This window comes from Myotis daubentonii, chromosome 3 (genome assembly GCF_963259705.1).
Source record: "Myotis daubentonii chromosome 3, mMyoDau2.1, whole genome shotgun sequence".
NCBI lineage: Eukaryota > Metazoa > Chordata > Mammalia > Chiroptera > Vespertilionidae > Myotis > Myotis daubentonii.
Genome location: NC_081842.1, coordinates 60239797 through 60266356, shown reverse-complemented (window position 1 = coordinate 60266356; position 26560 = coordinate 60239797). Strand labels below are relative to the sequence as shown.

Sequence of the window (26560 nt, the reverse complement as noted above, 5' to 3'; positions counted from 1 at the left end):
GTCTTACATAGAGAAAATATTTTAAATTTTTATGAAGCCCAATTTACTAATTCTTTCATTATGGACCATACTTTTACATAAAATCTAAAAGTTTGTTGCTTAGTCCTAGTTCCCAAGAAGTTTCTCCTATTTTTTAAAAGTTTTATATTTGATATGTAAATGTATGCTCTGTTTTGAGTAAATTTTTGTGTAAGGTTTGAAGTGTAGCTGGAGATTTATTTTTGTCTCAGTAGATATTCAATTCTCCACTACCATTTGTTTACCTCTTTCATTCAGTTGCCTCACACATTTGTCAAAAGAATGTTGGATATATTAAGTGGGTTTATTTTTCTGTGTTCTCTTTCTGTTCAATTGATCTATGTGTCTATTCCTCTGCCAATGCCCCACGATTTTGATTATTGTAGGTATATATTAGGTCTTGAAATTGGATAGACTGATGCCTCCTACTTCAATCTTCTTTTTCCCAAATGCTTTAGCTATTCTAGTTTCTGTACCTTTTCATACAAATTTTAGAATAAGCATATCTACAAAAATGTATTTTCAGAGTTTTATAAAAGCATGAATTAACATTTTTATTATATTGAATATTAAAATCCATGAACAAAGTATATCTCTTAGATCTTTTACTTTTTCATGTGGGTTTTGTGGGTTTTAGCATATAAGTTATATAATTGCTTTTTATATTTCTGTCTCAGTATATTGTATTTTAAGTGATTTTAAATGGTACTGCACTTTAAATTTCAGCTTTCACATGTTTCATGTAAATATATAGAAATATAATTGAGGCATGTGCCCCAACTGGGAATCGAACCATGACCTCCTGGTTTATAGGTCAACGCTTAACACTGGGCAACACTGGCAGGGTCTGGTTTTCTTTTTTCATTGTCTTTATCTGATTTTGCTCTCAGGTAATCTTATCTTCATAGAATGAATTAGGAAGTTTTCTCTAGTGTTTCTGGAAAAGATTGTTAGAATTGCTAATTGCTCTTTAAATGTTTGCTAGAATTCTCAAGTGATGAAATCATTTGAGCCTGCAGATTTATTTCTTTTATGAAATTTAAAAATTATTAATTTTGCTTAATTGTTTCAGCACTAATCAATCTATTTCAGATTTGGAGAGATGGTCTAACCCAGCCGTGGGCAAACTATGGCCCATGGGCCGGATCCGGCCTGTTTGGCTGTTCTATCCGGCCCGCGGAGCCGAAAGAGCGGAGGGTTCTCTTGCTCTCCCCTCCGCTCCTTCACCAGCAGCAGTGTTAACATGGCAACGTCAGGAAACACGGCCGCAGCTCCTTCTTCTGAGTGGGCGGATTTATATCCGCCCATTCAGTAGAAGGAACAACCTCTCAATCTTCCAGAGGCTCCTTGTAATGCCTGCGGACGCGTCTCCCGACATCACCCTGGGAATGCGTAGACACGTTATCGTGGTGATGTAGGTAGACACGCCCCTGGAGAGCACAGTATCAGAGCCTTTCTGAGGTAAGATTAAGAGCTCTACTCAAACACAATTTTTTCCTGTTCCCACATTCTGTACATCACAATGACTTGTTAATAAAACAACAAAGACTTTCAGCTGTAAAAATGCGTGCTACAGGGCATTTGTGTTAACATGCACCACTGCACATTAGCATCAACGCAAACATGATGCAAACCTGTGTACCCTGCATTAACCCTAGCTGCGCTGCATTGCAGTACTGCACCACACTGCAACGGCAGCACGGCTAGTGTGAACAAACCCTAATTCAGTGGGTTGAACAAAAAGATTGTATAGAAATGTGATGAACTAAAGATTTTATTACAAAATCGCTTAATTTCAGGGTTTCAGAAGTAATTGGACAAATGAAAAACTGAAAATCAAATGTTCATATCTAATACTTGGATGAAACCCTTTCCTGGTAATGACAGCCTGAAGTCTTGTACTTATGGACATCACCAGATGCTGGGTTTTCTCCTTTGTAATGCTCTGCCAGGCTGTCACAGTAGGGGTATATATATAAATATCCTGCCATTTCCAGCTTTTAATAAGAAAAACAGTTGCAATGGGCATTTAAAAGTGGCACTTGGTTGTTTTTATAGAGTCCAGTGGATGCAATCTGACATTGATAATGGGCTCTTTCACACTATGTGCACTGCGGCTGTTTTTTGCCAGTAACGGAAGTGCTAGTGGTAACTACTGGTTACCCATGTTTTGCACTTCCCTAGCACCTCCCATACAAGTGTGTCTGGAAGACACAGCAATGTGCAGCTATGTGAGTTATCATAAACAAAGGGCCTGTGTGAAAGATACACAGGTTTCCTGTGGAGGAAAGGGGTTGTTCTCTATGGTCAGGGTGTGCCTCTGTCCCATGTCTGAACTTTTTCAGATGATTTTGTTATATATATATTTTTTAGAAGACCAAAAATGTTACAGTAGAGCAAATTTAATCACTTGTTTTTATACTTTACTGTCTTATTTTAGTAAAGAATTTAATAAGAGAACGGTACTGTTGGTTTTAGCCCAATATTAAACATGAGTGGACCAAAGAAAAGGAAAGTGGACAGTGAATGCCGAGTGTTTAAGAGGGAGTGGACAACAAAATATTTTTTCACCGAAGTCTGATCAATGCCGGTATATCTGATATGCCAGGAAACACTTGCAGTCTTCAAAGAGTACAATCTCAGCCGTCACTTTGCCACAAAGCATGGCAACTATGCTAGCAAGCAGTCACCTCAAGAATGGGAGGCTACTGCACAGAGGTTGATGGCTAAATTACAGGCTCAGCAAAATGTCTTTCACAGACAAACTGCAATTCAAGAGACAACTACCAAAGCAAGTTTTATGCTATCATTCAAATTAGCAAAAGCTAGCAAACCTCTCTCTGAAGGCGAGTTTTTGAAAGAATGTATGATAGAGACAGCAGGTCTCTTGTGTCCAGAGAGCAAAGGCAAGTTTGAAAAACTCAGCTTATCGCGCAGGACAGTGACTCGTCGAGTGGAACTGATTGATGAAGACTTGGCCAGCAAGTTAAATAGTAAGGCAGAGTTCTTTAAGTTTTATTCACTAGCATTGGATGAAAGTAATGACGTAAAGGACACTGCTCAGCTCTTAATTTTTATCCGAGGGATTAGTGACAATTTTGAAATTACGGAGGAGTTTTTAGCCATGGAGCCACTGAAAGGAAAAACATGGAGAGAGGACTTGTATGACCGGGTGTCTACTGTCATCAAGAAAATTAAGCTACAATGGAGTAAACTTGCTAATATCACGACAGATGGACCTCCAAATTTAACTGGAAAAAATGTTGGACTGCTAAAAAGAATTCAGGATAAAGTGAAAGAGGAGAACCCTAACCAAGATGTTATTTTTCTTCACTGTATTATTCACCAGGAATCATTGTGCAAGTCTATATTACAACTTAATCATGTTGTTAATCCAGTCGTAAAGTTTGTTAATTTCATTCGAGCAAAGGGACTTCAGCACCGTCAGTTTATTAAGTTTCTGGAGGAAACTGATGCGGATCACCATGACTTACTTTACTACTCTCGTGTCTGCTGGTTGAGTTTGGGCAAAGTTTTCCAATGAGTGTGGGAGCTCAAAGAAGAGATTGGTGCATTTTTGAAATTAAAGGGGAAGTCTGACGAATTTACTGAGCTGAGTGACAAGAATTGGCTGTGTGACTTTGCATTTGCTGTAGATATACTTCCACATTTGAATGAGCTAAATGTGAAGCTACAGGGAAAAGATCAGTATGTACATGACATGTACACTAATGTGAAAGCCTTTAAATCGAAGCTGATTTTCTTTTCCAGACTAATTTCAGACAAAGTCTTCACTCATTTTGCCACACTAGCCACACAGAAGGAGACCATCCAAAACGTGAAGAAATACAGCAAATCACTGGATGACCTGCATGCAGAATTCTGTCGTTGGTTTTCTGATGTTGAAAAAATTGACCAGTCACTTCAACTGGTGGCCTGTCCTTTGTCACAAAACCCTGAAACAGCACCAGAAGAGGTGCAACTGGAACTCATCGATCTTCAGTCTGACTTTGTCCTAAAGGAGAAATTCAGCTCTCTTGAACTAAGAGACTTTTATGCTTCACTTAATGAAGCCACTTTTCCAAACAGCCGGAGGATGGCACAGAAGATACTGGTGCTGTTTGGGTCAACCTATGTTTGTGAGCAGACATTTAGCGTCATGAACATCAACAAAGCCCCTCACAGATCCAGCTTAACTGACGAACACCTCAGATCTATCCTGAGAATAGCCACAACAAAACTAACTCCAGACTTTGATGCATTAGCTAAAAAAGGAGACCAGCAACACTGTTCCCACTGAAGTTGATGTTTTAAAGACCAAAAACCTTTCAACCCAGTCTACATTGCCATCTACATCTACATCCTGGGCATAATTTGGAAGTTGCACTAAAGAAAATGTTTAATTTACTGTTTACACATTTTGTTCTTTTCTATTTGTTTTAGTTTTAAATTATTTTATTATATTTAAGTTTAATTTGAAAGGCTTTTGTACCTTTCCTTTGTTAGGCAATTTTATTTTGCCTTTGCCATCTTCAATATAAGGTATGTTATTGTGCTATGATTCCTCCATTTTTTGAAGTTTCGAATTATAATAGTGTTTACATTCTTCTTGTTAAAATGTTTGAAATGAATAAAACTATTGAAATAATAATAATAAAAAAGACTGTACCCTTTTATGTAATGATGTTTACTTTGAATTTATATTAGTTCACACAAACACTCCATCCATGCTTTTGTTCCGGCCCTCCGGTCCAGTTTAAGAACCTATTGTGGCCCTCGAGTCAAAAAGTTTGCCCACCCCTGGTCTAATCTGTGCTTTTTGAGGAACTGGCCCATTTTATTTAATTTGTCACATATACTTGTGTAGAATTGTTATCATCATGTTCAAGCTTGTATGATCAGTCATTCCTTATTTTATTCTTACTATTGGTAAATTATCTTTTCTTTTTTTTCTTGTCTGTCTTGCTGAAGATTTTTTAATTTCATTGAAATTTTCAGTGAAACTGCTTTTTATTTCATTGATTTTTCTCTGTTGCTTTTCTGTTTTTAATATTATTTATTTCTGCTCTTTATTTTTTCCTTTTGTCTATTTGGTTTGAGTTTATTTTGTTCTTATTATTCTAAGCTCTTGAGGTGGGAACTTAGTTACTGATTTGAAACTTTTTCTCTTGTCTAATGTAAGTATTTAGTGCTATAAATTCTCTTTAGGCATTGTTTTAGCTGTGTTCCAAATTTTGATTTATTATATTTATAGTATCATTCACTTCAATGTATTTTTTTAAATTTCCTTGTGATGCCTTCTTAGTTTCATCGGTTAGAAGTGTGTTGCTTAGTTACAAGTATTTGGAGATTTCTCTTAGGGTTTTAAAAAAATTGATATCTAGTTTAATTCTATTGTCTTTAGAGAACACATTTTACATGACTTGAATTATTTAAAACTAGAGGCCTGGTGCACGAAATTTGTGCATAGGTAGGGTCCCTAGGCCTAGCTGGCAATCAGGGCCTATCGGGGCTATCTCACCCAGTCCTGATTGGCAGCCAGCTGCCAGGGCTGCCAGCTACCGGATGGGGCCTGCCAGACGGGGCCAAAGGGATGGGGGAGGGACCGTGGGAGGTTTGCTGGCCAGGGGGAGGGACTGGGGGAGGTTGGCTGGCCATGGGAGGTTGACTGTGGGAGCGCACTGACCAGGCAGCTCCTGTATTGAGCGTTTGCCCCCTGGTGGTCAGTGCGTGTCATAGTGACTGGCCAACCGATCGTTCTGGTTGTTCAGTAGTATCGGTTGCTTAGGCTTTTATATATATAGATTTGTTGAGGTTTGCTTTTTAGATCAGGATGTGGTCTATCTTGGTATATGTTTGTGGATGCTAGAAAAGAATACCTATTTCTCCCTAGTTGATCAGATTATTCTATAAAGGTTGATTAATTCTTGGTCAGTAACTAGTGATTTATTCTTGCTTCCCACATGGCCTTCACAAGTCTATCATTCAGAAATTAAATATTCTATGAATTTTTTAAACTTCATTTTTATTATTGACACTATTACAGATGTCCTCATTACAACTCCCTGCCCTTGCTCACCGCAACCCAGCCCCCACACTCCCCTTCCCTCTGGCCATCACCACACTGTTGTCTATATCTATGGGTTATACATATATGTTCTTTGGCTAATCCCTTCACCTTCTTTCATCCAGCCCTCCCCAAACCCCAACAGCTGTCAGTCTGTTTCATGTATCCATACCTCTGTTTCTATTTTATAAAGCTATGAATTTAAATAAAAGTAGAAACTATTTCTTTTGCTGTAGGAGAATGAGAATAAACTTCTCAGAGTTTTATTTGTTAGGAATTATGATCTTATTTTCTATGAAACTGCAGAGATTAGACTTATTTTTAAAAGTTGTCTTATGTTTGGTATTTTACAACTAACTATAGACAACAAAATTGAGCCAGTTTTTTTTTTTTTTTTTTTTTTTTTTTTTTTTTTTTTTACTGTTTGGTTTCTTGATTAATAGCCCATTAGTTCTGTGAATGAAATGCAACTAAATTTTTACTTATCTGTTTAATTTTGTCTCTTGTGTTATAGTTCTAGCTAGGTACAGATTGTACAAAATTATCAGATGCTTTTCTTAAAGAAATTTTAATTCTTTATCTTTTCTTTCATATGATTTGAGGGTTTTTTCATAAAAATTCCTAAGTATCAGTCTTTGACTTAAGATGCTGAGGGGATCTTAGGGTAGCTTATTATCATCATAACTATCATCAGCTGTTTTGGGGTGACTACATAGTGACAATGCATTACCCCCACTATTAACTTACCAATTTAGGTTCTCATTCTGAAACTTGAGAGTAAGTAAGCAGCATTCAGCCACAGAACAGTGTTCCTTATAATGTAGTTTATAGATTATTTGTATAAGAATCACCTAGAGAAGTGCTTCTGAAACCATAATGTGTATATGAGTCACCTGAGGTTCTTCATAAAATGCATTTTCTGATTCTGAAGTGGAACCTGAGATTCTAAGTCTACTAAGCTTCCAGGTGATATCCATGCTGCTGGTCTATAGACTTAATTCTTAATAGCAAGTACTGAGGATACTTGTTAAAATATTAGTCATATGTTCCATCCTATGGAGTCACAATTTGTGTAGCTGGAATCTGGGAATATGCATTTTAATGAGATATTAACTTATACTAAAGATTAAGAATTGTTATATAATTAAATGTTTTTTCTTCTTTTAAAAAATATTTTTATTGATTTTAGAGAGGAAAGGAGAAGAAGAGAGAGAGAGAAACATCAGTAATGAGAGACAATCATCGATCAGCTGCCTCCTGCACTCCCCTACTGGGGATCGAGCCCACAACCAGGGCATGTGCTCTTGACACTCTATCCACTGAGCCAAACCAACTAGGGCCCTGTTGTCCTTTTTAAGAGTTATTAAAGAGCATGAGTAGGTCAAACTAGAAAGAGTGATGATGATCTGAAGAGAAGACTCTGTTAAATGTCCAGATTTCATGTATAGAAGTTATGGTTGCCCTGGCAATGGAACAGGTTCCCAGAGTTGGCCAGAAAGTCCATTGTGAAAATGAGGCAGAACAAACAAACAAAAGGGAATAAGTACAGTGTATCTCTGACCTTATAAATTTTCTTTATATTACTTAGTTGCCAAGCATCTGAATAAAAAGTAGATAATTTATCATCTTGAGTAGACAAACTCTCTGACAACTCTGAAATTTATGTTTTAAATCTACCTAATTTGAACTGAACATTACTAAAAAAATAACAACAAGCAAACAGCGTAGCTTGATAGAAAGATGGTAATTTTACAATCAAACAAGAATAGATTTAAATTCCAGTTTTGCCACTTATTAGCTGTCAGTCCTAGACAAGTAAAAATAAATTTTTTTTACCTTAGTTTTCCTCTTTGTAAAACAGAAGTATACATCTGACTTGTAGTGCTGTTTTCAGAATTAGAAATAATATTAGAGCCTAGGTTAGATACTTATTTAATAGTGGGTATTATCATTATGGTTTTTAACATTATACTGTTATTTATTCTATACCCTCACTAATAACTAAATGCTATTTGAGTTTATAGTAAATTTTATTGTTTATGTACTATCACTACATAGTAAGTTTAAGGAAAATTAATGCTATCATGCTGACCAGACATAAAGTTAGATATTTTAATTGTAATTTTCTTTCTTTCAGAATTACTTACTGTCATCTACCTTTCCAGAGTAAATGGCTCTATGTTGGAACAGAAAGAGGAAATACACATATTGTAAATATTGAATCTTTCATTCTTTCTGGATATGTCATCATGTGGAACAAGGCAATTGAACTGTAAGTTTGGACTTGAATATCACTTTATTGACTTTAAATATTTCATATGGTTATGTAACATATAAAATTGTAGTTATTTGAAACATTATGGCTAATTTATGATTAATATGAGTGAAAAGTTCAGCCAAAATAATTAGAAAACATAAAGGCTTTTAAAAATAGATATTGTAGTATTAACATATGATAATTTTAGAATTTCCAAACACTACAGGTAATTAACAGTATGTATGCAAAATTTGGTGATAAAATATTAATTCTAAAAGTTGCACATGGAAATAATTCCATTCCTTATAGTCAACCTTAGTATAGCCACTTCCATTGATAATGACTAGTGGATTATGGCCACATTTAGTTTTATGGAAAAATAATCATGATCAGGTCACATACAGGGTGGGGCAAAAGTAGGTTTACAGTTACAAGTACATGAGTTTATTCTTGTATTATTATTAATTTCCAGAGGCCCGGTGCACAGATTTGTGCATGGGTGGGGTTCCTCGGCATGGCCTGTGGGGATTGGGCTGAAACAGGAAGTCCAATGCTGCCTGCCGCTTCCCCTCATCCAGTCCCACTGCGCTTGCGGTGGGCTTGCGCCCAGTCAGCCCTGATTGGGAGAGCCTTGCGCCACCACAGCAGCACTCACCAGCTATGAGCCCTGCATCTGGCGCCCGTCCTAAGGGGGATGGAAGAGGGTAGGACCTGATCAGCCCTCCGGGCAGGCAGTGGGATGCCCTTGCCAGCTTGGGATCAGGATCTGTCCTGCTGACATTTGCGCCTCGGGAGCCACCTGGCAGCTGCTTTTATATAGTTTCTTCCTTGTGAAGCATCTAGGGAGGGAAAGCAGCTGTGGTGCCCGAGGCCAACTTCCAGGAGGCCGGAGGCACTGTTGGGATCATGCTGGTGGCGCTGGTCCATTGGTGCCTGGCCCATTCTCCAGAGATTGGACCTGTAGGACTACTGAGGGAGTGAGTGGCTGCTGCTGGGGTGGTAGGTCGCCAGGACAGGTTGGTCAGCTGAGCAGCACTCCTGCTGTGGGAGTGCACTGACCACCAGGAGGCAGCTCCTGCATTGAGTGGCTGCCCCCTGGTGGTCAGTGAGCGTCATAGCGGGAGCACGTCATCGTTTATATCACTTTCCATGTGAACAACTGTAAACCTACTTTTGCTCCACCCTGTACTTTTTTAAAAAAATCCTACCCAAGGATATGTTTTACTGATTTTTAGAGGGAGGGAGGGAAGGAGGGAGGAAGGGAGGGAGGGAGGGAGGGAGGGAGGGAAGGAAGGAGGGAGGGAGGGAGAGAGGGAGAGAGAGAGAGAGAGAGAGAGAGAGAGAGAGAGAGAGAGAAACAGAAACATTGATGTGAGAGAGAAACATCAATCAGTTGCCTCCCAAATGTACCCTGACTAGGGATTGAACCTGCAACCTAGCTATGTGCCAAGACCAGGAATCGAACCCCAACCAACTGAGCCACCTGGCAGGGTGCCACCCTGTATTTTTTAATGCTGGAGCTTATTCTTCCTTTGCCTTAACATATTGTTATAGGTTCAAGGGAGAATAAATTTATTAATATTTTTATGTTGTGATGTATACAGCTATTTGGGTATATGGTTGATGGCAATTACCACTTTGACTTTGACATTGATATTTACATTTCTGCATATGTAAAATGTGAAATCCCCCATATGTGAAATTGCATGGAATTCTAAACCATCTATTTGTAGTATGTACACAAACAATTTTCCTGGTTAATCAGAAAAACAAATTTTCTTTAATAAATGTTTATGCTCTATACATATTAGTTTCTTAATAAGATAAAGTTTTTACTTGAGGCTGGCTCAAATAGGGTGGGGCAAAAGTAGGTTTACAGTTGTGAGTGCACAAGTTTATTCTTATATTCTTATTTATTAATTATTGTATTATTAGTGAGACCATGAGAATAGATGAGATTATGCATAAAGAGTACATAGGAAAGAGGTAGTAAACTAGTAGACAGTGAACCAATTCACAGATATGTTTGTTTGGCCATCAGACTATTTAAACATACCTGAATTATTAGTTTCTAATATTTAAAAATTGGTAGAGTAGAAATAAAAATTTAGATTTTCAGCTTTCATGAAAAACATTAATAATGAGACAGTCGTAGTCCAGTATTCTTGCATGGTAGTAAGTAATCAACTGGAAATGAGTAACAACTATCCTTTAGTAGGTGGGTAATGTGCTATCCAGTTTAGCACAGCTTTTATTCAGCCTATTTAACTTGTTTGCAATATCTGCCTTGCTCCCGTGGGCCCTTGAATTCATGACCACATCTATACTAACAATATAAAAATATGTAAATTGACCATTCCTTCATGATGCCCACAGCCAATCAGGAGTGCGTATGCAAATTAACCCGACAAAGATGGTGGGCCTGTGGGCAGCGTGTACGTGTGCAGGCACCCAGCAGCTGAGGGCGGGGTGGGATGCCCGCCTGCCAGAGCTACGCTGTGGGCATCCCCGGGAGCCCGCTCGCTCAGAGCCTGTGGCCAGCGTGCACGCGCACTGGTGCCGAGTGGCTGGGGTCCCGGGGACGCCACTGGAGTGTCCGGTCCTGTCAGCCTGGCCTGGGGGCGGCTGGAGTTCCCAGTCCTTTTGGCTTCTGCAGTCCCTGGACTGGAAGCGGAAACCAAGAGCGCGGGGAGCACCAGGAATGCTCGGAATCATAGTTCTGGCGGCAGACGCATTGTGAGATCTCCTAGACCAGTGGTCGGCAAACTGCGGCTCACGAGCCACATGCAGCTCTTTGGCCCCTTGAGTGTGGCTCTTCCACAGAATACCAACTTCTGCTCATTGGCCACGAAGTTTCAGTCGCACTGTACATGGGCGCCCGCACGTGGTATTTTGTGGAAGAGCCATACTCAAGGGGCCAAAGAGCCGCATGTGGCTTGCGAGCTGTAGTTTGCCGACCACTGTCCTAGACACTAGAGCAGGGGTGGGCAAACTTTTTGACTCGAGGGCCACAATGGGTTCTTAAACTGGACCGGAGGGCTGGAACAAAAGCATGGATGGAGTGTTTGTGTGAACTAATATAAATTCAAAGTAAACATCATTACATAAAAGGGTACGGTCTTTTTTTTTTTTTTTTAGTTTTATTCATTTCAAACGGGCCGGATCTGGCCCGCGGGCCGTAGTTTGCCCATGGCTGCACTAGAGCAAAGTGAGCCTGGAGCAAGTTACTGTTCTGGGTGGGGGATGGAGGGAAAGCAAAGATGAGAGACATAAGTAAAGTCAGAGTGTCGAGGAAAAATTAAAAGGAAGATATCCTGCAACTTCTAGGAAATCTCCATCAATGGAGCAAAGAAAAAAAAAGACCTCTATTACTCTGTGAGCACTAAACCAAACTGGGTTGGGGTCTCAGACGATTCGCTCATATGATTGCAGACAGACATAAACTCCTGGATTGGAGAAGGCTCACCTGATTGGAGAGGGTGCAAGTCAGGCTGAGGGACCCATCCCCCATGCACGAATTTCATGCACCAGGCCCCTAGTCTAATATGGAAATAGATGGCAGTCTAGGACAGAATACAAAGGAATACCAATATTTAAGATATAAAAACAAAGTCCACAAAGGAAACTATCAGGAAACATTGGGGTGAGTGGGAGGGTAAGAAATAAATTAGGGATACTTAGAATAATTACTGGGCATTATTTAGATAGACATTTATGAATTTAAGTTTATTGATAATTCTATCTAAAGTATTTTTATGGGATTTATAGAATCTGGAGTATACAGATGCTTTTTTAAGAAGTCAATTTCTTAGGGCCATTTTTTCCCTTTGATGGGAAAAATACCTTTGGTATTTTCTAAGTTTTATTTTTTCACAATAAATTATATTTCTTTTATACTTAGAAAAAGTCATTACAAGTAGTGGAAATTTAATGCTAGATTATTTTCTGACTTGAGTGTTTTATAGAGTCTGACAATCTAAATGGAAGTCTTGCAGATAATCTAAGTGTTTCTCAAAGTGTATTTCAGTGATTTCCTTAATATGGTCAATGAAAAAGGATTCTAGGAATCAATAATTTTGGAAAATATTGAAAATTTGCAATGTTCATTTGCATATTATAGCCCTAAGAAGTTCTATAGAAGAAGAAAATATTTATCTTTGTTTAATTCAGGTTTTCCCAAGCTTTTTTTGATATGGAACACTATGTGAAATGCCTTATCTATTCATTAGTTTATTATGGAGTACACTTTGGTATTCATTGCTCCAATAAAACCCAAGAGACAGGGGTTTGTGGCTTATTGGGTATTATTAGTTCCAAGTGGATAATTGAAGGACATTGTTCCTTATCAGAGGCATTTATACTATAATAAAACACTGAATTTATATGTAAACTAGAGGCCCAGTGCAGGAATTCGTGCACCCTGAAAGGAACTGTGGGACGTGAGGCTGAGGTAGGCACAGGGGCGGGTCTTGGCCCATCTTCTGCGCCCCCGCCTGGCCCCTCCTGCTGCAGCCCCTGGTCCCCTGTTTGCCGGCAGCCCCGCTCCCACCACTGCCGCTCCCACATGCTGAGGGTGCTGGCCCCGCTCGCACCGGCTGATGGCACCAAGCGATTGGGGCTGGCGCCGGGCGCTGGCAGTGAGTGTGAGCGGTGGCTCTGGTGTCGGCAGCAGGTGTGAGCGGGGTCAGCGCTGGCAGCAGGTGTGAGTGCCGGGCGGGACTGCGGCATGAAGGAGCAAAGAACTTTCAGTAACCACCAGAGGCTCACCCAGATGACAGCGACCAGAGCCCTGCCTTGGTCTGGTGTTCCCACTCACCTGCTCCACCATCCCGCCAGGGCTGATGCCCACCATGTTCCACACACACCCCCTGGTGGTCAGCACACATCATAGCGACCAGTTGTTCGATTGTTCCAGTTGTTCCGCTGTTTGGTCTGTTTGCATATTAGCCTTTTATTATATAGGCTAAGATATCTGCTAATAGCCCTATAAGCTTTTTATAAAGCCCTGTTTAATTTCTTCCTGCATATATTCTAGAATCAAATAGTAACTCTTACTTAGTTATTCCAGTGATTTATTTACACCAATCATAATACATACTATTTATTGGGTACTTACTATGTTTTGACATTATATTAGGTGCTAATCATAATACATACTATTTATTGGGTACTTACTATGTTTTGACATTATATTAGGTGCTATACATATATTCTAATCCTCACAATTATTCAGTAGGATTAGTACTACTACCTCCATTTTTAGATGAGAAAAATTAGGGTAAAACCACTAACAAAATATCTATTCCTTTTAGTCACTCTGGGGAGTCAGTATCTGGTGAACTTGGAGATACTTAATTTGTCACTTTTCTCTGATTCCAGTTTCTAAAATTTAAATCTTTATTGTTTTGTGAAGAATCTTTGACGATTTTCATGTGTTGTTAAGAAATTACACGCCCTGGCCGGTTTGGCTCAGTAGCTAGAGCGTCGGCCTGCAGACTCAAGGGTCGCGGGTTCAATTCCGGTCAATGGCATGTACCTTGGCTGCGGGCACATCCCCAGTGGGGGGTGTGAAGGAGGCAGCTGATCGATATTTCTCTCTCATCGATGTTTCTGACTCTATCCCTCACCCTTCCTCTTTGTAAAAAATCAATAAAATGTAAAAAAAAAAAAAAAGAAATGAATTACAGCTACATCAGTATAATCATAATAGAATTGATCTGGCACACTTAGTTCATTGAAGAAAGGATGTGGAAAAGTGAGCAATAATAAATCTGTGGTCATTATCAGCTCATGTCATATTTTACCATGACATAATCACATTCAACAATGATCTAAGTTAAAGTAGGAAATATAAAAGAAATATGCCAGATATCATAGTAGAATAAATTTAAAGTCATATTGACAGAGCAGTGAACTCTTTAATAATATGCTCTTAGACTCATAATGCTCTGTTATTGATTACCCTAGGTAGCCAGATAAATGAGTCATAACAATGAACTTGGTTTTCCTAGTTGGCCAGTTTTCTGTATGCTAGCTATCACTAGAAAGAGTTTTCTTATAAATCTGTATTTTTTGTAGGAGATTTTATGTCAAAAGAAAATTTTAAATCAGGTATGTACTTTGCACTTTGGTTGAAGCAGGTTTATAGCATCAGCCTTGTGGCTTTGCAAGTTGTTCTTTGTTTGTATAGGTAAAAGTTTAATTTCAAACTTTCAGAGGCCCAGATTTGGTAACAAATACATAAGATAATACAGAATCCCATTGTTTTGTGGGTATATGTTCTTAAACCTGATTTTTTTTTTTTTAAAAAAAAAAACCCCATGCCTCCTTTAATAGAGTAAGTAGGAGAGAGAAAAGCAATCTTAAAGTAAAACAACCCAAAAGTTAAGTGAATCTAAGCTAAACTCTAGAATATTAAGAGTGTATTCCAGTATAATCTTAATTTTTTTCCAGTTTCTAACAGTATGGTGTTTCAATGTTTATTTTTTAATTACTGTTTTAAATTGATTTAACAGATCCACAAAGACTCATCCAGGTCCAGTTGTACATTTAAGTGATAGCCCAAGAGATGAAGGGAAAGTGAGTATTACGGTGTTATTCTTGCATTTATTTTCCTCATTCTTAAATAAAGATATTACTTGCTATTATTTAATATCTAACATCTCTAGCACAGTTCATGGCATTCACTTTAATTTAAAATTAAAATATGTTGATTGAAATGTTTAATAAACTAAAAATGACAAAGGTTTCATCAGAGAAGCGAAAAATATAACAGAGAATAAAATAACTGTAAATAGATGAAGAGAGAAATAGTGATCTGGAAGATAGAAGAAAATATCTAGACTAAAGCATGGTGAGATAAAAGGATGAAGAGCATTTGGGACATAGTAAAAATGTGTAATATCTGTGTAATTACAGTCACAGAAGAACAGACATAATGCGATAGCAGCAATATATGAAGAGTGAATAAATGATGATTTTCTAAAACTAATGACAGATATTGAAATCTAAGATGTACTATAGACATAAAGCAGGCTTACCAAAATGTGAAGTTCACATATGCATATCAAAGACAAAGAGAAAAGTCTTAAAAGAAGTCACAGTATAGAAAAAAAAAAAGCAGACTAACAGCAGAGATCTCAACAGAAAAATTGGAAATGAGGACAAATGAGTGGTAATATCAAGGTTCTGGGGGAAAAAAGCAACTGCTTACACAGAATTCTATACTCTATCAAAAAATTATTAACAACATATGATGATATTATTGCAACTTAACATAATTTGCAAGAATTTATTAATAGAAAATGTACTCTAGTGAAAAAACTAAAGGAGTTCTCTAAGAAAATAAAATTGATCCATTTTAAAAGAACAGAGGAGTAAAGAAAAACAAACATGGATAAATATAAGGGACTGTTAGATACAAATAATAGTAATGAATTTTGGGAGTGTAAATACAAGTTAAAAATAGGTCAAAAGTTGGTAGGAAATCAAATGAATTAAAGTTCTAAGGTCTTTATAACTTCCAGAAAGTAGTACAAATACTAATTTATATTATAGTTTGATGAGTCATGGAAACATTTTGTATTCTTGTGGTAACACTAGAAAAATAAAAATATATTTCTAATGGATAAGTTTATGGAGAAGGGACACTGCAATAATAAGTACTTAGAAATGAAAGGAAATAGTAACATTAAATAGATGGCACAAATATAAAACAGGTAGATTTTTTCTAAAATATCAGCAATTATATTAAATGTAAACAGATTAAATAGGCTAAGGGACAGTAATTTGCAGATGTGTCAAAACATATTGTTACAAGAGACACACTTTAAACTTAAGGATATAGAAACATTTAATGTAAAAGGATCAGAAAAGATAGCATAGAAACCCTAAGCAAAGAAAACTAGCTATACTAATATCAGACAAAGTAAATGCCTTAATTCAGGTGTTATAACAAAAAATACAATAGACAGGATGGCTTAACACTAGATTGCCCAAGGAAGTCATTTTGACTGCTTTTTAATTTCAATTAGAAAAACAATTATGTATATAAGGACACAATGTCTTAGAATTTTGTGACTTTTTGTACAACATATAAATGCATTTATTAATAATTGTAGTTACCTCCCCCTCCTTCATTTCCAGTATATATATATGTGTTATACCTATATTGCCCAAAAGCAGTCATTTTGACTGCTTGGGAAATTATGACTCTTATTATTGAATTGAGTAAATTTCTTATATGACCAGTTCGGCTCTGTATTGAAATAACAGTTTTCATTTTTTTTCGATTACTGTCACATGATAACATACAAGTACATGATAAATTGTCGATACTTGATAAGTTGCAGTTGCTCAATAAGCTAAACTAGTACTTGTTATTCGAATCTTTATGCAGTGATACTTGTTCTAATAAGTTGTTTATTTTATTTCTTTTGCGCCCTAAATTCATGAAAGAAATGTCGAATAGAAGTGAGTTATTGGAAAAGCTAAGGAACATAAGTGAAGAGTGCTCCGATATTATTCTTTCACAATGCAGTCATTTTGACTGCTTTTGAGCAATATAGGTATATACTAAATTTCAGTCTTTCTAGTGTTAAACAACAAACATTTTTTTCTCATAGTTTTGGAGGCTGGAAAGTCCAATATCAAGGCACCAGCAGACATGGTATCTGTTGAGGGCCTGGTTTCTAGATGGCTTTCTTCTCACTGTGTCCTCACATGGTAAAGAAGACAAGAGAGCTGTTGAGTCTTTTTTATAAGACCACTAATCCCATTTATAAAGGTTCCACTCTCATGACCTAATAACCTCCCAAAGGCCCCACTTCCTAATCCATCACTTTTAGAGTTCAGATTTCAAGATATGATTTTTAAGAGGACACAAACATTTCAGATCAAGTATGAAGGCAGGAAAAAATATGACCCATAAAACATGTTTCAATAAATTTCATTTTTATAGTTCATAAAAGGATACCTAAAAGCAAGAACTTTTTCTAAAGAGAAGATTTTGTAATACTCAATTCAACAGGAGAAGTAATAACCCTCAATTTGTATATGTCTAATAATATAGCTTCATATTGTATAGGCAGTACTTCCTTTGCATGGTACCATGTTAACTGAAACATGCATAACTGAACCATGTTTTTGTTTTCCATGACTCCTTAGTGGGCGAGTGTAATTTGACAGAACTAAAAAATATAAAGCAAATTTGACAGAACTAAAATGAAAAATACCCAAATTTGCAAATGTAGTTGAAGATTTTAATACACATCTCTGAGTCACTGAAAGAATAACCAAAATAATAATAATAATAGTAGTAGTAGTAGTAGTAATAGAGGACAAAGAAAATTTGAACAACATGATTAACTAATTCAACCTAATTGATGTATGTAGTACATTATACCCAATACCTGCAGACTACACATTATTTTCTAAGTGTACCTGGAATATTTACTGAAGTTGTACATTTGTTGACCCCTAAAACATGTTTCAATAATTTTCAGAACATTAAAATAATGCACAATATATTGTGTTAACCACAGGATAATTTAGCAAGATTATCAAAGATAAATAGGAAACCTCCTAACTACTTAGTAATTAAGCACTCTACTTCTGAATAACTTATATGTCAAAGAAATCAGTATTGAAATTAGAATATATTTTTAATTATACTAGAAATGTGATAGAGTAAAACTCGTGGACAGTAGCTTAAGCTGTGCTTAGAGGAAAATTTATACATTTTTATTGAATTTGTTAAAAAGTGAAGAAAAGCTGAAAATCAATGATCTTAGTGTAAAGTTTGAAATATAATGAATTAAACTCAAAGAAAGTAAAAGATAGATAATGATAAAGATGTGATGGTAAATTTTATGTGTTAACACAATTGAGTCATAGGGTAACCTGAGATTTGGTCAAATATTATTCTGGATGTTTCTGTGATGGTGTTTTTGAATGAGATTAACATTTAAATCAGTCCAGTAAAGCACATGGCTCCCAAATGTGTGTGAGCCTCCTTCTATCAGTTGCCTGAATAAAACAAGACAGCTGACCTTCCTCTATGGCAGTGGTTCTCAACCTTCTGGCCCTTTAAATACAGTTCCTCATGTTGTGACCCAACCATAAAATTTTTGTTGCTACTTCATAACTGTAATGTTGCTACTGTTATGAATCGTAATGTAAATATCTGATATGCAGGATGGTCTTAGGTGACCCCTGTGAAAGGGTCGTTTGACCGCCAAAGGGGTCGCGACCCACAGGTTGAGAACCGCTGCTCTCTGGGAAGAGAATTCCTCCTGCCTTATTGCTTTCCAACTGGGACATCAGCTTTTTTCCTACCTTCATACTTGATCTGAAACATCAGCTCTTCCTGGATCTCAAGCCTACTGGCCTTCAGGTTGGAATTACACCTTCAGTTCTCCTGGTTCTTCAGACTCAGATGGCACTATACCACTGGCTTTCTGGGTCTCCAGTTTGTCAGCTCACCCTGCAGATCTTGGTACTTGTCAGCCTCTATAATCATGTAAGCCAGTTCCTTATAATATCTCTTTCTGTATATACATCCTACAGGTTCTATTTCTCTGGAGAACTCTGACTGATACAAAATATGAGAACAGATATTAAAATAAATAGAAAAAAAATGTAGTACATTAGTAACATCAAAAGTTGATTTTGTGAAAATACTAATAAAATTGATGCCTCTCTGGCAAGCTGATCTAGAATTGAAGAAAAAAAGTACAAAGAACACAACCAATTTGCATTCATCTCAGAAACACAAAGGTGTTTTAACTTTTCATAGTCAATATCATATCCACATTAACAGAAATAAGGAGAAAATGTAATACAATAAAAGGAAGCATTTCAGTTCAACTTCCCTTCACAATAAATAAAAATCTAAAAATCTCTTGTAACATTAGGAAAAGAAAAGTAATTAATATAAACTTCACTTATTTACCCAAAACTATGAAAATATCCTCCTTAATGGTGAGTTAATGGAATGTTTTCCTCCTGTAATAAGAAATGATATAAAGATGCTGATTATATACATGTTTTATTTAACATTGTGCAGCTACTGACAATATTAGTTGTTGAAGAAGGTGAGAAGGAATTGAAGCTCTCATATGCAGCTTTTGGAAATGAAAACTGGTATAATTAATTTGGAAAACTGCTTGGCACTATTAATTGAAGTTAAACATACTCTTACCCCATGAGTAAATATGGATAAGTATATATCTGACAGAAATGCATATATGTGTTCACCAAAAGGCATTTACAAGGTTGTTCATAACAACATTTATATTACCTGTAAAATGAATAAATTGTGGGGATAGTAGTTACCTTTAGAGAAAGAGGATGAGGATATTGACTGGGTAAGGGTGTGAAATAGGCTTCTGAGTGTCTTGTATTGTTTTTCTTCTATTTCTTGTTTTTCCATTGTTTCTTGACTTGGTAGTATTTTCTTAAGTATGTTCACTTCATCATAATTCATTAAAGATACATCTATAACTTGTGTACTTTTCTCTGTACGTCAATGAAAATATTTATTAAAATACTAGAGGCCCGGTGCATGGATTTGTGCACCGGTGGGGTCCCTCGGCCTGGCCTGCGCCGTCTTACCATCCAGGACCCCTCGGGGGATGTTGGATAGCTGGTTTTGGCCGGATCCCTGCAGGCCTGATCCAGTCAGGAGGGAGCCCAATCCTGTGCATTGAACGAGTGTTCCCTGGTGGTCAGTGCATGTAATAGCAATCGGTCAACCGGTCATTTGGTCGCTCAGGCTATATATATATATATAGACTAGAGGCCTGGTGCATGAATTTGTGCACCAGTGGGGTCCCTTGGCCAGGCCTGTGGGATCACGCTGAAACCGGCTCTCTGATATCCCCCAGATTGTGAGAGGGTGCTGAGGGAATTCCCCCCAGCTTGTGCACAAACTGGGGACAAGATCAGGCCGGCTGGGGAGGGCAGTTGGGGGTGAGATCAGGCCGGCAGGGGAGGCAGTTGGGGCAATCAGGCAGGCAGGCAGAGAGGTTAGGGGCGATCAGGCAGGCAGGCAGAGGGGTTAGGGGCAATCAGGCAGGCAGGAAGAGGCAGTTAGGGGTGATCAGGCAGGCAGGCAGGCAGGCAGGTGAGCTGTTAGAAGCCAGCAGTCCCTGATTGAAGAGGGTGCAGGCTGGGCTGAGGGAATGCCCCTTCCCCCCATGCTCAAATTTTATGCACTGGGCCACTAGAGTGTGTGTGTGTGTGTGTGTGTGTGTGTGTGTGTATTTTTTTTACATACATAAATATATGTAATACTCTATAGCTTTATGTTTTGGTGTGGTCACACATGTTCTAGAGTGATCTTGTTTTTGTCTTGATCCATCATGGTCACAGAATGACCTTGTCTGATATCTCCTGGATGTCAGGGGCTGCCTTTCTCTATCTTAGTTCTCTAAATGATTCTACTGTTTTTTTACATTTCCTGTATTATAATAGTGTATAATTATCTTAATAATTTATGACATTTTGAGGTTCAATATTTTATATTTTATAATTTTTACTTAAGCTTTTGCTAATAATGTTTTACAGCCTCCATTTTTCAGATGTTTACTTTGAAAAAATGTTTTAGCATTTTAGAATATTATTTTATTAAATCTTTGGGCTTAGATCATGAAAGGTTATATTATTCACTAGAGGCTCAATGCACGAAATTTGTGCATTCAGTGGTGGTGGGGGGGAGTCCCTCAGCCTGGCCTGTGCCCTCTCACAGTCAGGCAGTTGGACATCTTTAGCATTGCTGCAGAGGTGGGAGAGGCTCCTGCCACCGCCACTATGCTTGCCAGCCATGAGCTCAGCTTCTGGCTGAGCGGTGCTACACCTGTGGGAGCACACTGACCACCAGGAGGCAGTCCTTGTGTTGAGCGTCTGCCCCTGGTGATCAGTGTGCGTCATAGTGACTGGTTGTTCCGCTGTCAGACCGAAACCAGCTCTCTGACATCTCCTGAGGGGTCCCAGATTGCGAGAGGGCACAGGCTAGGCCAAGGGACCCCATCGGTGCACGATCAGGGCTGAGGAGGGACACAGGAGGTTGGCCAGCCAGGGAGGGGCCACAGGAGGGCTCTAAGGCATGTCCAGCCCATTTCGCTCAGTCCCGATCAGCCGGACCCCAGCAGCAAGCTAACCTACTGGTCGACTGCCCCCTGGTGGCCAGTGCACATTGAGCGGCCTTAGCATATCATTAGCATATTACATTTTGATTGGTTGGACAGCCTATGGGTCAACCAGACACTTAGCATATTAGGCTTTTAATATGTAGGATTTTTTCACTTAAGTCAGATTTTTCAAACTCTTTAGATGTACAAATCTCATTTCCATATACTCTGTAGGAATTTTTCTCATATACTACATATCCATCATTATCCAATAGGAACTGGTTTTATTATCCATCATTTTCTCTGGTATGTAAAAAGAATTTATTTGAAGTTGAAACACATCTTAGTACAATATGCATGACTTTATGTAAATTTTATTTTAGGAATTATCCTTTAAATTTACACTTTAAATTCAGCAAGTCATGCCCTTTAGTTTGTAAAGAAGCTCAATTGTTTTGTTAAATCAATTTTAAAATTTATTGATTATGGTTTAAAAACAAAATAAGAATATGTTATAGCTTCAAAAATAAGCATACATTGCTTTCCTGACCTGATATATGAAATTTTGTTTATTTCCTGTTAAAACTACTAGCTGGTTTGTTATTTTTTGTGTAAGTGATTAAGTCTCAGGATGCTATGTTGGAGTAGTTTATAACCAGCACTATTTTTTCCATTTTACCACTAGATTTTTGTTTTTTTGAATATTGAAACATCATACTGTATAACAATTCTCATCAGAGAAATAGTAATAGATTTCTAGAAAGTCATCCTAAGGCAAATCCATGGGCAATATTATTATTTCAATACTGGCCTATTTTTATCCTTCCTGTTTTTTCAACCAAGGATAGATTAAATTTAATGAAACATAAGCACTCAGAATCATAGCAAAAATCAGCATGGCTAGCACTAGTTGAAACTTGAATATGATATTATAATTATCTGTTCTCAGATTCTTTTATTTTAAAAACTAGAGGCCCAGTGCACAAAAAATTGTGCACTCACGAGGGGGTCCCTCAGCCCGGTCTGTGCCCTCTCTCAGTCTGGGACCCCTCAGGGGATGTCCACCTGCCGGCTTAAGCCAGCTCCCTGGGGAGATTGGGCCTAAGCTGGCAGTCAGACATCCCTCTGGCAGCCTGGGAGTCCTCGGGAGATGTCACTTGCCAGCAGAGAGCAGACCTAAGCCGCAGTCAGACATCCTTAGCACTGCTGAGGAGGCTGGCAGCCTGGCTTGTGGCTGAGCAGAGCTCCCCCTGTGGGAGCACACTGATCACAGGAGCTACCCCCTGGTGTTCAGTGTGTGTCATAGTGACCAGTCATTCTCAGTTGATCTGTTAGGGTCAATTTGCGTATTACCCTTTTATTATATAGGATAGAGACCTGGCTGGTTTGCCCTGAAGGGGTCCCCGGATCAGGGTGGGGGTCCTGCTGGGGCACCTGGCCAGCCTGGGTGAGAGGCCGAGGGCCGTTTTCAGGCTGGCCATACCCCCTTCAGGGTTGGGGTTCCCACTGGGGTGCCTGGTCAGTCTGGGTGAGGGGCTGAGGACCGTTTTCAGGCTGCCCACACCCCCTTCAGGGTGAGGGTCCCCATTGAGGTGCCTGGCCAGCCTGGGTGAGGGGCTGAGGGTTGTTTTCAGGCTGGCCATGCGCCCTGGCGACCCAAGCTCCCAGCCTCTCCTTTTTTTCTTTTCTGAGATTTATTTATCTTCTATAATTGAAACTTTGTAGCCTTGAGCAGAGCTGAGGGCCAGCCGGCCAGGGCAGACGGGAAGCTTGGCTTCCTCCATTGCCAGGGGCAACCCAAGCCTCTTGCTCCAGCTCTGGTGCTGCCGCCATCTTAGTTGGGTTAATTTGCATACTCACTCCTGATTGGCTGGTGGGCGTGGCTTGTGGGCATGGCTTGAGTGTAGTGGAGGGATGGTTAATTTGCATGTTTCTCTTATATAGGATGAAGAACATGTATTTTAATTTTCCTATTTATTGGTTTATAAACAATTATTAACCATTTTTAATGAACCTCTAAGTGTTCATAAATTTGAGTTTAAAATGCTGTTATAAATCAAAGAAAAAAGAACTTGATATAGAGAAACTAGATGCCAAATTTGTGGCCACATTTTCAAGTGTATAGGATTGAATGGCATTATACATAATTTATTAAACTTACTTCATTTCATCCTTTATTTCATCTTTATTTTTTCTATCCCTTTTTTCTTTTGCTTCAATTTCCTTATCTATTTTTTTGTTGTGTCATGTATTTTTACATATTTCCTCAATTTCTCTTTGGAATGAGGCAGATTTAATTGGTAAATGTTTATATTGAAATAGCATATTTGCCAGTTTTTTAAAACATAGGAAGTCTATATTCAGGATCTGGAAAAATTGGTATTCTAAATAAAGTTGTTTTATATAGTATTTAATTTTAATGTATTAACATTAAATTTTATTTGGAACAAGTTAAAATTAATGTTAGCATTACAAAATGATTGTTCTAATGTTTCCCAGCTGCTAATAGGTTATGAAAACGGTACTGTGGTATTCTGGGACTTGAAATCTAAAAGAGCAGAACTGAGACTTTATTATGATGAGGTAAGTGACTTCTCCTGAAATACTTGAAACAGTGTTATGACTTGTGTCTGTTTGTTTGCTTTTAAGCTTTGTATGTTACCAGTATTCTTATCATTGGGACACTGACTGATTCTCATTCATTGGCATTTGCACAAGTTTCAATTCTGGGTTGTTTTCCTGTGTGGTAATTCTGCCTTGACTGCCCATTTTTTGGGCCCTTTATGGCATCTTATATACTTTGGTGCCTATTACCTATAGTGTATAGCCACCTTCATCTAAAGTTTTTTCCTTTCTTTAGGCTGTGTGCTTTTGTCTTAACTCATTATCCTTAAGGTCTCTAAAGACACTATTCACACAGAAAATTATTTTTATGTATCATCAAATTTAAGTTGTTGAATGGTCTTATCTTCTAGTACTGCTGCCTTAGAATAGAGGTTTTGTACATAGTAATGCCTAATAATAAGAGTCAGTAAGATCTTGAAGTTTTATTGTACGTAGTTGAGGCTGACTTCATTTAGAGAAAGCAATTAACTCCTATTTATAAAGGAATAGTCTCTGACCTGATACTTCATATGTTCATAGATTGATTCTAGGCCATTAATTATTTCCATCATCAGGAAAGGCTAATGTGAAGACAGTGAAGCTGGAGGCAAAGGTGAGAAAGAAAGGGCAATTACCTCTTATAGCTGTGAAAATAAAGGTTAACATCTGTGATTTCATTTAAAATGGTAGACTAGGGAGAGATAAGAGGAATATACAGGTCAACAATTGCTGTCTGGTATCACCTATGCTTATAGGGAAAGAGTTCAGAAGAATGTAAGATAACACTGATATAAATATAAAAATAAATTTTAAAAACATTTCTTTTATAACCCTTCCTTTCTGTGCTCCCTCCAGTCCCCTCTTAACAGTTTTTAAGTTTTGATACTTAAGGATAGCCAAAGATTTACAGGTAATGTGGGCACGCTTAGTGAAAAATACTATGGCAAGTGATGTTATACAAATATACTCTTTATGATAAAATTTTGGGGCATCTTAAATCATAATGAAAGAAGGATTTTCCTTTTGTTAGATACACAGAATGTAAAGATAAGGATGGAGATTGTTACCTTTCTCAAGACCTTACTCTTATCTCAGCTAGATAAGAGTCTAAATACCATCTGGGAATTTAGCCAGCTGGAACTAGGGTAGGGCAGCTAAAAAGGAAATCCAGAGGAAAATGCTGAATCGATAGTTTTCTTATGGTCTTAAACAGTTGAAGGAATGTTTCTAACCTTAAAAAGCAAGCAAAAGTATTTACAATGAAATGTTTAAATAAGGATTAACTATGTTTAAGTCAGTGGACTACTGCACTCTAAGTACTTTCTACCTAGAAATCATTTTAAATATTGATTTATATGATATATGTATCATTTCCTTTGGTTTCTTACCTTTTCAGTGGCTTTTAGTAACAAGATTATCATTTTAAGACATACAGTGGAACCTCATTTCTGTTTTCTACATTTTTAAATTCTTTTTGAATTAGTTGTATTTTAGTAGAGCTTTAAAGTCCTTTTTAAGAAAAGGGTAGGGTATAAACAAATAATTAGAAATTGAATATTTATTCATTAAGTCAGGTCAAATGCCACCTCTTCAATAATGCACTCTTTGACATTCTCCTTTCTAATAACAAGTTGTTTTTACATGTCTGCTCTTCTGTACAATATGTATACTTCTTTTATAGTACTTACTTGTTTTGGTTTTGTGTTGTAGCTATTATTTTGATATGTCTTCTCTAAGAGGTAGAAATTGACTGGGATAGGAAGAAGGGATGGGCCTGAGGGCACTTTCTCTGCCCCCACCATATGTAGAAAAGCAGTCTGAGAGAACTTAACTGAGGATCATCCAAGTTAACACATAGAGGTGGCAAGAAGTGACATTTCCCTTCTCTGCCTAGTAATGAAGAGCAGGGTGAGAAAAAAACATAAGTCCACAGTTTCATATTATCTTTTCCACTTAATCAAATCTTATCTTTTAAAGTATAGCTTATATCCTTTTTACTTTATGATATGTCTAATGATTACTTTAGCATCAGTTATCTGTAACTCTAATAATACTTATTGTTTGGAAGTTCATTTACCTCAGTCTTTCCTAACTCATTATTCTCTAAGTCCCCTTAAGGCAGTGGTTCTCAACTTTCCTAATGCCTCGAGCCTTTAATACATTTCTTCATGTTGTGGTGACCCCCAATTTCATTGTTAAAATTGAACATAATTAAAGCATAGTGATTAATCACAAAAACAATATGTAATTAAATATGTGTTTTCCGATGGTCTTAGGCGACCTCTGTGAAAGGGTCACTTGACCCCCAAAGGGGTCGCAACCTACAGGTTGAGAACCGCTGCCTTAAGGAAAGGCTCCTGTTGCATATATCTGTTCAGCTTTTATGTCTACTAGAGCACCTACTTTACGCTACCACTGGGAATAAATTTGGGAAAATGGAGTAATACTTTTTAGTTTTCTTTCACAAATACAGAGTGAATCTGT

General features: G+C 37.8%; 1 protein-coding gene across 6 annotated transcripts in view; it reads left to right on the top strand.

The window, feature by feature from the left end:
- Positions 1-26560, top strand: part of STXBP5L (syntaxin binding protein 5L) — a 232336-nt gene that overhangs the window by 45123 nt on the left and 160653 nt on the right. For all 6 annotated transcript variants that reach the window (XM_059687723.1, XM_059687722.1, XM_059687719.1 and 3 more), the window contains exons 5-7: positions 8223-8357; positions 14858-14921; positions 23972-24055. In XM_059687723.1, coding sequence (XP_059543706.1) covers positions 8223-8357; positions 14858-14921; positions 23972-24055 — 283 coding nt within the window. The remainder of the gene's footprint in view (positions 1-8222; positions 8358-14857; positions 14922-23971; positions 24056-26560) is intronic.